Raw genomic sequence first — 12,996 nt, 5'->3', positions numbered from 1 at the left:
TTTTTCACAGGGGCAAGGGAGGATTTGGATGTGACTGAGACTAAACCTTGAGGAGTAGAAATTAAACCTGAGGTTGAAAACTCAGGACATCAACAGGAGCCAGGCGAGTGAAGTCCACAAGCAAGGCAGGAGAAAACCCTCGCTCCATGCACTTGATGCTGTATAGCCAGAGAAAGAGGTGATTCTCTGTGGCATCTCCCACATTTGAAATGTTGCCAGTTAAAAGAAACTTTAATGCTCTATAGATTAAACATGTGATAGGGCAAAACAGGGAAATTGATAAAATGGATTTTACAAGCAATGCAAATACCATTTGGAATTAAGAAACATTTCCAATTTTATTCACAAAATTATTAACCAAAATTGAAAAAGTAGATTCAAAGTCCCAGATCATTAACAAAACGGCAGGGAAACACCACATTCCAGAGACATCTGAAGTCCCAAAGAGACACACACCAGGCTAGAAATCTACAGTTCAGCTGTAGCTGTACAAAAGGTTTTGTTCACTCCTGCATTTTCTCAATGAGTTCTTCCTTGTATTTGCCTTTCTCTTTTCCAACCTGTCGAGACTTGGCTTTGCGTTCAAGAATTTTTTTCCGGTCTTTGTCCAGTTTGAGCCTGGTGATAACCACCTGTTAGGAGCGAGGACACAAACAGCTCTTAAAGTGAAGAGGACCCTGCACCACAACCAACCTCTGCAGTACCGCTCCCCCTGACAACAGCAGTTTCAAGTCCTTCTGCTCCCCAGCCTCCCACCCCCTCATTCTGAGGACCACAGGAGACCATTCAGATGCTCAGTGATGTGAAATGTCACTTAGGTTGGGAAAATTCATTCATTAGCCCCTGGCTGGCAAGATGCATTGTGTAAAAGCACATACCCATTACCATAGCTACCAGGCAATACGGAGGTAAGAAACCAATCATTCTGCATTAAGGACTTGAAACTCTGAAAGAAAGCCCCTACCATACAATATAAAATAGGAATGGAAAGGCAGAATAGCATATTCCACCAGGGAGGGGGCTGTGAGGGCCACAGGAACGATGTTCTCCCTCCCCACTCTGGACATCAACTACTAGGAAGTGAGGCTTTCAATGCCTGGAGCCCTTGTTCCACCAACTTGAAGATGGAGTCATGGCAGAGGATGAGTAGCAAGATAGACAAGAGAATCCGGATCATGGATATTTCTAAGCCACTTAATCAACCACACTCACCTGGTCTCCGTGTCAAGTCCTTACCTTGGCCGCCTGGTACCAACATCACCGACTGGCAGCAACACTACACTGCCTGCTCCCACACTCGGTCAGGGCCCGTACCTTGCTCGGGTGAATGCCCACGTGGACGGTTGTGCCGTTCGCCTTCTCACGCTGCACCCGCTCGATGTAGATGACGTATTTCTTTCTGTACACCTGCACTACCTTGCCGATCTGCTGACCTTTGTAGTGTCCTCGGACCACCTAAGACAAAGTGCAAAAGTGTTTCACCTCCCATTTCCAGTGCATGAACCTCTTAATGAGGAACTTAATTATAAACACACAGGCTAGAATATAAAACAGATGAATCCTGGTCAAAAGCAGCTTTTTTTTGTGGTATAAATCTGCTTTGTATTATGGTAGGTTGGATGGAAATTCTTCACCTGAGTGTTTTTTCTTCTTCTATTTGAAGAAAAAATTCTTAGGTCTGTGTTGCAGCACAGGGAGTTAAGCTGCCTCCTACCAAATCTCGTAAGATAGGGCCAGTTCGAGTCCCGGCTGTTCCACTTCTGATCCAGCTCCCTGCTAATGCACCTGGGAAAGCAGCAGAAGACAGCCCAAGTGCTTGGACCTCTGCACCCACATGGGAGACCTGGATGTAGTTCTTGGCTCCTGGCTTCAGCCCCAACCATCGTGGCCATTTGAGGAGTGAACCAACAGATGGACGCCTCTGCCTCTGTTGCCCTTCAAATAAATTAAATCTTAAAAAAAAATTCCTTTTACTAGGACAGTCACCATAGAACTAGTTACAAGAGTAATAATTATATATAATTATTCTCAAGATCTGAATGGAGAAAACTGGCCCAAAAAATTATACTGAGATTGTCATGCAACCACGTTTTCAAAAAATATTTTATGACCTATGTCCAAGACATAGCTTAAGAGAAAAAGAGAAGACAGAGCTATAGAGAATACTCTGATGTGTGTATGTCCCATTTGATCCATACACAGAGCTACTTCATATCTGCAGGGGACTGGTCCCAGAATCCCCTCAGGTACCAAAATTCAGGAATACACGTCTCTTAAATAACATGGTGTAGTATTTGCATATAACCTATGCACATCCTCATTCATATAAATTTTTATTTACTTTTTCATTTTATTCATGAGGCAGAGAGAAAGAAGCATAGGTATCTTCCATGCCCAAATGCTTGCAACAGCCAGGCCTGGGACAGGCAGAAGTCAGGAGCCTGGAACTCCATCCGGGTCTCCCACATGGCCAGCAGGAGCCAAGTACTTGGGCCATCTGCTGCCTCCCAGGGCACACATCAGCAGGAAGCTGAAGCTGAAAGAGGAGCTGGGACATGAACCAGGCACTCGGATATGGGATGCGAGTGTCCCACGCAGTGTCACACTGCTGCACCAAACACCCTATCCTTCTCCTGTACTTTAAACCATCCTTAGATGACTTAAAACTCCTTATCCATCATAAACGCCATGTAAAAAGTCATTATACTGTACTATTTAGGGAGCAATGACAAGGAGAAAAAAAGCCTGTACATATTCAGTATGGACACAATCCCCCACTGAATGCTTCTGATCCCTGGTTGATTAAATCTGTCACACAGAATCTGTAGCTGTGGAAACCAAGTGTGCATGGCATAAAACACAATAGGATGTAATAACGCCTACCATTAGGCAGGAAGGATTACAGATGACTATTGTTAGAACTTACATTCTTCCACATGTCAAGATTTCTACAATACAAATATTTCAGAGTCAGGAAAAAAATTAAAAATCCAAATGACACTGACTTGTGAGCATAGGGGAAATATCAAATACAAAGACCTAGAGACTGTAATGGCACCAAAATTGCTCAGCTTACTTTCCAAGATGATTTTCTTGAAAAAAGCACAGCCAGCCTCACTGAAAATCCACCAGCATCTCCATGACCTGAGATTCTCAGGACACACTGGAGATTCGTCTAGTGAAAACCCCCAGTTAGCTACCATCAAGACCGCAGTGCCAGCATGTGGCTGCTGGTTTGAGTCCCAGCAGCTCCACTTCCAATTCAGCTCACTGCTAACGCGCCTGGGAAGCAGTGGAGAATGGCCCAAGTGCTTGGGCCCTTGCACCCATGTCAGAGGCCCAGATGAAGCTCCAGCTTCAGCCTGTCCCAGCCCTGGGAGTTGCGGCCATTTTGGGGGTGAACCGGAGGATGGATGACCTCTTTCTCTGCCTCTCTGTAACACTGCCTCTGAGTCTGGCTGGGTGAAAACGCTTTTCCCAGAGGCATGCCACGTAGAAGAAACAGATTTTAGGAGAAAGTAGTTCAGCACATTCTGAATTTGAAGCATCAGGGAACATTCTCATGAATTCCACACACAGCTGGAAGGCAAACTGAGCCAGCAACAGAGATGTGGGAGTATCCACAGAACTGCAAGTTGAAGCCTCTCTGCTCAGGGAGCTGGGAGTTTTTTTGGAGAGGGCAGAAGGTACAACTATGAGAAAAGCCAACGTTTTTGGAAGAGCCTGAGACACGGACACGACCAAACAGAACAGGAAACCATGCGGTGTGGTGTGTTCCTGTAGCCAAGAGAAAACAGATGCTGGGGACTCGTCAGGGACAGAAGCACTTAACAGCTCTGACAGCAAGGTGGTCGTGGTGGGAGCGCTTTCAGTGGAGTGTGGGGAGGCAGGCATTTCCAGGAGGAGATGAGGAAGCCAGCCCCAAGGAGTGTGGCTCCGAGGACGCGTCTGAGGGGACACACAGTTCCAGGGAGGTTTTTTATTTTTAGAGAAGAGAAAACATGACTGTGTCTAAGTGCAGAGGGTAAAACAAGCTGTGGAGAAAGGGGTAACAGACAGGAGGAAGAGCCTGGAGGGCCCCAGCACACAGCTGCAGGTGTGGGCCAGGTTGTAGACAGAAATGGAGCTATCTTTCACTGTAACACCAGAGACCAGAGAGCAGAGGAGTGGCCCTGCAGGTGAGCTGGTGGAAGTGGAGCCGGTTCAGAAGGCTCCTGCTGGCAGCCTCTGCTTCCTCTGTAAAACAGCAGACTCATCAGCCACTCAGAGAAAGAGGTAAGACCCCGAGAGAAAAGAGGCCGCTTTCACAAACCCAGCGGGGGCTACTTTCTATCCTTGGAGGAGAAGTGTGACCTTTGGAGTCGGTGAGACCCGGAATCCTGGCTGAGTCGCCCATCTTCTGTATTATGTAACTTGACTTTCAGTCTCCCTATCTAAAAAAGACACACGATTCATACCTCACAGGCATTCCATCCAGTGACTGTCCCATTTATTCACCAAGTATCAGCTGGGCGCCCACTATGTACTGGGCTCTGTACTGAGACCAAGGAACAAAGATGACAAGCTCTGGGGCCCCATGGAGCTTAGTCTGATGGGCAGCAAGCAGTTAACAAGTCAATTACGGGGCCAGCGTGTGGGATAGTGGGTAAAGCCGCTGCCTGCAGTGCCTGTGAATTGAGTTCGAGTCCCAGCTGCTCCACTTCCGATCCAGCTCTATGCTGTGGCCTGGGAAAGCAGTGGAAAATGGTCCCAAGTCCTTGGGCCCCTGCACCCACTTGGAAGACCTGGAGGAATCTCTTGGCTTTGGATCGGCGCAGCTCTGGCCATCGTGGCCAATTGGGGAGTGAGGTAATGGATGGAAGACCTCTCTCTGCCTCTCCTTCTCTCTGTGTAACTCTGACTTTCAAATAAACAAATAAATTTAAAAAAAAAAAAAACAAGTCAATTACAAAGATGTCGTCACCGACTGCAACACACTGGGAACTTATTGGGATGATAAAATGGTCTCTGTCATAATTAGGCACTAGCTAGCTAGCTGATGTTAACACTTGCCCAAACTGACCAGTGCATTTTGCATTCATTGCTGTGAAGGTTACAAGATGCAATGTTGTAATTTGGATTAAACAGTTTGGAACAGCTTCTCTGAGGAGCCAGCATTTAAGGTAAGACCTGAAAAATGAGGAGCTAGCCTGGGATTAAGGGGAGAAGAGCACTCTAGTCAGAGGGGAACCTTCTGGGGGAGACTCAGGAGGAGAAAAGATCCAGGCGAACCTCAAGACCTGAAGAGGCTGGTGTGGCTGGAGTGCAGGGCACGTGGGGGAGTGTCAGGAGGAGATGTGTCGCTCCCCCTCTTCGTAGAGGAACGACACAGGACCCTGCGCTGTTCTTTCGTCTGCTCGGCCCTCCCCGGGTTTTCTGCTGGTTCTTCCCGGGTTGGCTACTATCCCTTCCACCTCCGTGGAAGGGCAGTTCCCCCTGGCCACATTCCCCACTTCCGCAGGGGAGCGGCACACCGCCGGCCGGCTTTCTCGGGGGCTGCACGGGTTCCCATAGATGTTCCTCATAGATGTTCCTGGTGCATGCCGTCTCTCTCCTCCTTTATAGTCCTCCTCCGCCAATCCCAACTCGGCTGCCCACACGCCGAGTACGCTGCTCTCCTCCAATCAGTAGCAAGTCCTACAGTTTATTGGTTGAACTGGAGGCAGCTGTGTGGAAGCTGTTTACTTCTCTCCCAGCGCCATATTGTGGGAGAGCAGATGCATAGAATAAGTCTTAATTCCAGTAACTCAGTCCAGTCCGGGCTGCTCCCCACAGATCCCCCTTTCTTTTTATTTTTTGGCGTTGATACGCGCCTGTCTTCGGTGTCCCGCGGCACACACTCTGCTCTACTTGCTAGAGTTGCCACAGGTTTTTACAAGTCCTATCAATCAGGCAAACCGAATCCGGGTCCTCTCTTCGCCCTGTTGTGAGGAGGTTTTTAGGCGCTGATGCGTGCCTGTGTTCGGTGCCCTGCAGCGCATGCTCTGGTCGAGCCTGCAGGGGCTTACAAGCCCTATCAGGCAAACCGAATCCAAGCCTTCTCATTGCCTTTTTGTGGGGAGGCCTTACTGATGTTAATTCGTGCCTGTCTTCGGTGACCTGCGGCGCATAAGCTGCTAGCTGCCGCAGGTGCTCATCGTGCTCATCGCCTCACTTAATCAGGCAGACCGAATCCAAGCTCTCACATTGCAGTGTTGTAGGGAGGCCTTTCTATTTCTCTATCTCCGGGCATTCCTATTTCTCCCATTTTACTTCTATCTTCAGCATTCCTATTTCTCTCACTTTGCTTCTAAACTTCTATTTCTCTTATCCCTGCAGCTTCCCGGCTCTGCGCCGCTTCAGCCAGCGCCTCTCTCATCTGCGCGGCTCCGCTTTCCACGCCCTTCGCGTCTGCACCACGGCCTACGCCAGCCCCGTTCCCTATCTACTTGTGCCCCGCACGCTCTCTCTGCGCACGGCAGCCTCCGCGAGTCACAGCGTAGCTTATGTGTCCGCCACTAGCATTCAATCTAAGTTCCCCGGGCTAGCCTGGCGAATTCAACCCAGCTTACGTCTCCGCCCCACGATTTGGCTTCCCGTCCTTTGCTCCCCGGGCTAATCAGACGGATCTCAATCTGGCTTACGTTTCAGCTTCTGGTTTCAACTTTTCGCCCCCTATTCCCGGGCTAACTTGAGAATCCCAAAGTGGCTTTCGTGTCCGCCTCGGCCTGCCCCCCGCGGCTTCAATTTCCCTAACACTTTTCTCTACCCGGTATGTTTCCCTAAGTTTTCTTCCAACAATATTCCTCCCTCATTTCTCCTGGCCTCTCCCCACAGTCCGCGTCCGAGTCTGTTTGTTCTAGCTTTCACTTTCGACCTTAGACCTTAGAGATTTCTCCCAGCTTCCCCCTGTAGTCCGTATCTGAATCTATGCCTAGGCTTTCAATAGCTTCTTCCGGCACCCTTTTCGTCCGGCTTTTCCCTAGGCTGTTTGCTAGTCTCTCTCTCCGGTATTTTCCCTAGGCTGTTTGCTAGTCTCTCTCTCCGATATTTTCCCAATTCTTCCCGTTTCTTCCCTCCTAAGTTTCCTATCTGTCCTAGGTTTCCTATCCGAGTCACGGCACCATTATGTCGCTCCCCGTCTTCGTGGAGGAACGACACTAAACCTTGCCTAGGCTTCATATCCGAGTTAGGTTTCCTATCCGAGTCACGGCACCATTATGTCGCTCCCCCTCTTCGTAGAGGAACGACACAGGACCCTGCGCTGTTCTTTCGTCTGCTCGGCCCTCCCCGGGTTTTCTGCTGGTTCTTCCCGGGTTGGCTACTATCCCTTCCACCTCCGTGGAAGGGCAGTTCCCCCTGGCCACATTCCCCACTTCCGCAGGGGAGCGGCACACCGCCGGCCGGCTTTCTCGGGGGCTGCACGGGTTCCCATAGATGTTCCTCATAGATGTTCCTGGTGCATGCCGTCTCTCTCCTCCTTTATAGTCCTCCTCCGCCAATCCCAACTCGGCTGCCCACACACCGAGTACGCTGCTCTCCTCCAATCAGTAGCAAGTCCTACAGTTTATTGGTTGAACTGGAGGCAGCTGTGTGGAAGCTGTTTACTTCTCTCCCAGCGCCATATTGTGGGAGAGCAGATGCATAGAATAAGTCTTAATTCCAGTAACTCAGTCCAGTCTGGGCTGCTCCCCACAGAGATGTGGCTGGAGACCAGGACTGATCCCACAAGGCCCCGTGGTCAGTGATTCCAAGTTTCATAGTAAGTTCATCAGATACCATTGATCTGATCAGCAAATAACAGTACTTGTGAGAATGGGCTAGGGCAAAATGGCAGCTACAGTGCCTTGAAATGTCCTGGAAACAGATGTCAGATTCAAGACTTAGTTGAAAGTAGGATCCACAAGACTTGATGGCAGATTACAAGAGCAGGTTCAGGAAAATTGTTGAGGACAGCTTAAAGGTGAGTGGTGTTCACACTTGGGGAGACATGTCACTTGCTGAGATGCGGAAGATGGGAGGAGCAGCAGACTTTGGGGGCGGCAGCAGTGGGGATCAGGAATACTCCGGGAGGACAAGCTTGAGACGTCTATGGGATACCTACAGCAGCAGGCAGGGAGATCTGTGCATCTGTGTGCAGACATGACAGGCTGGGATCCAAAACAGGGAGCTGTTAGTGTAGAGCAGACACTAAAAATTTTGAGAAGAGATACTACATATCACTGTTTATAGATAGGCAGAAAATTCAGAGTAAGAAGAGATGCTAGACCAGGCCCAGGCTGGGAGCAACTCCAGGATGCAGGGATCAGAGATGAGAAATGCCAGCCAAAAGCTGGTGGCAAACTGCAGGCCCCAAGTGTCAGAGAAACAGAGAGATGACTTCAAGTAAGGGAGTGCCAACCATGCCAAACACTGCCCACGGAGCCAGGCAGAGTGGCCCCTGGCCATCTCAGCCAGAGCCATTTCTATCACATCGTGTGCACGAACCAGGAGAGTGTCCAAAGGAGCAGGAGGTGAAGTACAGACAGTTCTTCCCTGGCTCTTCACGGGCAACACAAAGTGGGGCCGGGGAAGAGAATCTCATTTTTCCTGTGCCCTTGCAAAACAAAAGAATCTGACAACAGCCCGGATTTCTCTCTGGCAGAGGGCTGGAGGCACAAGCCTGTCTCCGCAAGTGAGGCAAGAACTCCCCACATTCTCAGCAGCGGCCCACTTCCCTTACTGAGCTTGTCTGCCTAGCCCCAGCAGTCAGCCGCAGGTCCCCCCTTCTAGAACGTGTCTGCTGGGAAGGAGAGACAGGAGCACCAACTACTGCTCATACTCCAGCCACCCCTGCTTTCCCTTCCTCCATGCCGTATTCTAGTGTGCTCCAGTCTCTTCCTCGAACACATCCCTCAGCCCTCAGAGTCCACTGCCTGACATACCCCAAGCCCCACTAACCTCAGGGGGGAGTTCACCGTACCCCCGGGGGACGTCTGACAATATCTGGAGTCACAGTTTGTCACAGTTGTGAAGAGGGGGACTGCAAGTGGGGACTGGCCAGCGATGCTCCCCAGGGCAGCTCTCCCACACCAATGATCTGGGCCCAGAGGCCAACCGTGCTGAGGTCAAGACACCTGCTCTAAAACGCGATCCCACAACACGAGCCTCGACAACCTTGTTCACCGCTAGCTTCCAGAACAACATCAGGTCAGCAGGCAAAAATAGCCCGTAGAGGCCAGTTCACTCTCCTCTGTCACTTCTGCTCCCACTCAGGGTCCGTGCCAGTCACAGGCAACAGAGGGCTTTTACTTTCCCAAACTTCCCAAATGTTTGCACCTCTGCCGTGCTCCTCTGTGTCCCCTGCTAAATCCAGCACCATCCGACGCTCCCCCCAAATGCCTGTCCATCACTTCCGGTGAACTCACAGCAGCACTTGGGCCTGCAAAGCCTAGCTCGACCAGCCACCCTGAGCACCCCTGGCAAACCAGCAGCCCTGCGGCCCAATCAAAGGGCCGACAGCACCCCATCTTGTTCTGATTATCGAGGGGCAGGCACGGCCCGGTGGCTGTGGGCCCCGCCTTTGCCCTAGCGCCACCTGCAGCGTCACACAGCTCGCCCAGGGCGGGACAGGCTGCAGCCCCCTCCCCCGGCGGGCACGCACCACGCTCTCGTGCCCAGGCGCCCCGCAGCCGGGGAACACGCACCTGGACCTCGTCGTCCTTGCGGATGGGCATGGAGCGGACGTTGTACTTCTGCCGCAGCTCCTTGGACAGCGGGGACGACATGATCTTCCTGCGCACGTGCGACGGCGCGTTGAAGTGGCGTTTGCGGTTCTTGCTGCGGTCCGAGGTCACGAAGGGATTGAACTTCATGGTGACGGTCTGCGGAGGGCGGCGACAAGGGGAGCGAGGGCGCGCGCGGTGGGCTTCGGCGGCCTCTTCCCCATCCGAGACGCCCCTCCTCGTCCCCGCCCAAGTGCTCTAGGGGCAGACACCGGCACGGAGGAAGCGGACGGAGGACGCAGAGTTGGGTGTGCGCGTGGTCTGGACCATACATAGGAAGACTTGAGTCGGGGGCGCATGCCTGACCAAAGGGGTCGCGGGGAGCGGCTGAGGGAGGGACGCTTGGGCTGGGAGAATGCTTAGCTGAAGGTCACGCGGAGAGAAGGGGCTGCACACAAAACACTCCTACTTACCTCCTTGGTACCGAACACGTTCAGGACTTGCGCGCGCAGTACCGGAAGTAGGGCTCCCTGGCCGCGCAAGCGCAGAAAGATACCGAGAAGCACCCTTCCCGTTGGAAGCAAGCAGACGGGCGCCCCCTGCGGCCCGGGGTGGGATTGCAGCATCTCGTTCCCCGGGGCGGGAGAGCCCGGCGCGGCCTCAAGCCGGGAATCCCAAGAGGTGGCGCCTCTGGAGACAAGCGCCTGTTTTCCTAGGGTCCGCGATGGGGGCTCACGGGGGTTCCTTTAACAGGCACACCGTCGGGAGTTCGTCACCTGCCCCATACTCTCCCTATGCCCCTGCAGCCTGCGGACTGGCGTCTTAGGCAACATATTTAAAATGCAGACTTTCGGGCCCCATCACAAGTCGTGCAGAACCAGACAATGGTGGGTCTGGGTCACTCTTCCATCCACGGAGGATTTTGTGGTGCACTAGAATTCGAGGATCGCTGTGCACCAAACACTGGACTTTGCAAAAACTCCCTTGTGTTTGCTGGTTTCTCCCTGTTGTGAAGGGCAGGGGCCACCCAGGCCGACCTCAGGAGAACGCCTCCACGTTTTCTCCTCTGTAAATGGCGGCGGGCCCAGGAGGCGCCGCGCAGGGGTGCCACGAGGACTACATGAGCTCATCCATGCCGCGTGGGCACAGCCGAGCCTGGCACGCGGCGCTCAGCCCCAGTCAAACATCAGAGGCCCCCGCTTTCCACGGTGCCTACCCTCGGGCTACCTTTATCATCAATTCCTGTTAGTTCTCTGTGTCTGATACCCACACGTGCACTCTGCCGCGCGGCTAGAGATCACGCGTGATACCTCTACAGTAGCTGCGGGAACGATCACCGAGGCGGGTGTGCTGGTGCAGCAGGTGAGCCAGAAGCCCGCGCCCCAGGACGCCGTGCTGCTTGCTCCCTGCTGATGGCCTGGGAAGGCAGCGGAGGACGGCCCCAAGTCGTCGGATCCCTGCGCCCACGGGGGAGACCCGCACAGAGCCCCTGCCCGGCCCAGCCCTGGCTGTTGTGGCCATCTGGGGAGTGACCCAGTGGAGGGAAGATCTTCTCTGCCCCACGCCTCGCCCTCTCCCTGTGTCAAATCAATCAACCAATCAGCCTTTTTCTACCAAAAGGACCAACTCGGGTGCCGGGTGCTCCGCTTCGGAGTGCTCCGCTGGACTTGCTGCCGCCGCTCCGCCCCTCTCCGCCTGGCCGCACCTGCTGCGACCGAGCCGCGCGCGTCTCCGCGTCCTGCCGCCCACCTCCCGGCCTGCACCTCCCATTCTGCGGGAGGTGCGGGCGCCACCTGGCGGCTGGACAGGCTGAGACATCTGCGGCCCTGGCGAGCCTGCACGCGTGGACCACCACACGGGAGGTCCCCTTCCTGGGCACCGCAAAGGCCGGGAGACAGGGAAGGGCTCTGGGCCTCCAAAAGGCTTATTCTGTGCAAGGTCTTATTCGCTCATTACCGCTAACCCTCCCATTCATTCATTCATTGGTCCTGGATCTATTGGACGACTGCCTTGTGCCAGACGCTGCACATGAGTTGATGGAAGGAGACCCTGGAATTCAGAGAGGGTGATGTCTTGCCCCACATCCCTCAGCCACACTCTCAGTTTATTACTGGTGGTGAAATGGTTAAACGCCAGTATGTACTGGTAGGCAGGATCACAAGGCATCAGTGTGGATCCCAGCACCATCTGGATCCTACTTCAGGTTTTGCCCTAGATCCTCTGCAGCCAGCCTTGGAGACCTCTGGAGGATGGCCACTCCTGGGCTGTTTGCCTGCCCTTACAGTAGTTGAGGCAACAGCAACCCCAATGCCACCCAGTGTGCGTGCCCTGATCCAGGAGTAGGGAGGTTACTGGGGCTGCGGGGGGGGGGGGGGGGGGGCCTGTGATGAGGAAAGAAGAAGTCACTTAACCTTTAACAGTGCAGGGGCAGAGGCGGGCAAGACCAAGGGCACACAGAAGGGGACCAAGGTCCGCCCCAGGGCAGCTCTTACAGAGCATGTGCACTCCCTGCAAGCGCCGCCTCTCACTGGCTCCCTCTCTGTTCCCGCATTCATTTACTAACTCACTTGCACACGCTTTTTTTTTTTTTTTTTTTTTAAGATTTATTTTTATTCATTTGAAAGAGTTATAGAGAGAGGTAGGTCTTCCATCTGATGGTTCACTCCTCAAATGGCCACAGTGGCCGAAGCTGGGCAAGGCTGAAGCCAGGAGCCAGGAGCTTCTTTCGGGTCTCTCATGTTGAATGCGGGGGCCCAAGGACTTGGGCCATCTTCTGTTGCTTTCCCAGGCCATTATCTGGGAGCGGGACAGGAAGTGGAGCAGCAGGGGCAAGGATGGGAGCCCATATGGGATGCTGGTGCCACAGGCACTACGCCACAGCACACGCCCCATAATGTGTCTGCAGAATCCTTAAGGACCCTCCTCTGCCCCAAGTCTGCCTGTTTTTTTTTGTTTGTTTGTTTGTTTGTTTTTAAGATCATTTATTTATTTGAGAGGCAGAGTCAGAGAGGGAGAGACAAAGGGAGAAGTCTTCCATCCTATGATTTCCAAATGGCCACAATGGCTGATGCTGAGCCAACGTGAAGCCAGGAGCCAGGAGCTTCTTCCAGGTCTCCCACACAGGAGCAGGGGCCTAAGCACTTGGGCCATCTTCTGCTGCTTTCCCAGGCCATCAGCAGGGGAGCTGGATCAAAAGTGGAGCCACTGGGACTTGAACTGGTGCCCATATGGGAAGCCTATACTACTACGCCACAGTGCCAGCCCCCTGCCCCAA

At 52.9% G+C, this 12,996-nt stretch overlaps 1 protein-coding gene across 1 annotated transcript; it reads right to left on the bottom strand.

Moving 5' to 3' along the window:
- Positions 1–312: 312 nt before the first annotated feature.
- On the bottom strand, positions 313–11,507 carry RPL26L1 (ribosomal protein L26 like 1). Its single transcript, XM_002710380.5, has 4 exons — positions 10,196–11,507; positions 9,705–9,881; positions 1,315–1,455; positions 313–632 (listed from the first exon to the last, which is right to left on the bottom strand). The coding sequence occupies exons 1-4, from the start codon at positions 10,346–10,348 to the stop codon at positions 504–506; spliced, it is 600 nt and encodes a 199-aa protein (XP_002710426.4). The 5' UTR covers positions 10,349–11,507; the 3' UTR covers positions 313–503.
- Between the last annotated feature and the right edge of the window lie 1,489 nt (positions 11,508–12,996).

The sequence above is a fragment of the Oryctolagus cuniculus genome, chromosome 6 (assembly GCF_964237555.1).
Source record: "Oryctolagus cuniculus chromosome 6, mOryCun1.1, whole genome shotgun sequence".
NCBI classification, from domain to species: domain Eukaryota; kingdom Metazoa; phylum Chordata; class Mammalia; order Lagomorpha; family Leporidae; genus Oryctolagus; species Oryctolagus cuniculus.
Note: the sequence above shows the minus strand (reverse complement) of the source record. Positions and strands in the feature narration are given on the sequence as shown.

Coding starts and splice junctions, on each gene's coding strand:
- RPL26L1 (XM_002710380.5), bottom strand. CDS start 10,348: ATGCTGCAATCCCACCCCGGGCCGCAGGGGGCGCCCGTCTGCTTGCTT. Junction 9,882..10,195: donor ACGTGTTCGGTACCAAGGAG/GTAAGTAGGAGT, acceptor CGCCCTCCGCAG/ACCGTCACCATGAAGTTCAA. Junction 633..1,314: donor TGGGCATTCACCCGAGCAAG/GTACGGGCCCTG, acceptor CGCTCCTAACAG/GTGGTTATCACCAGGCTCAA.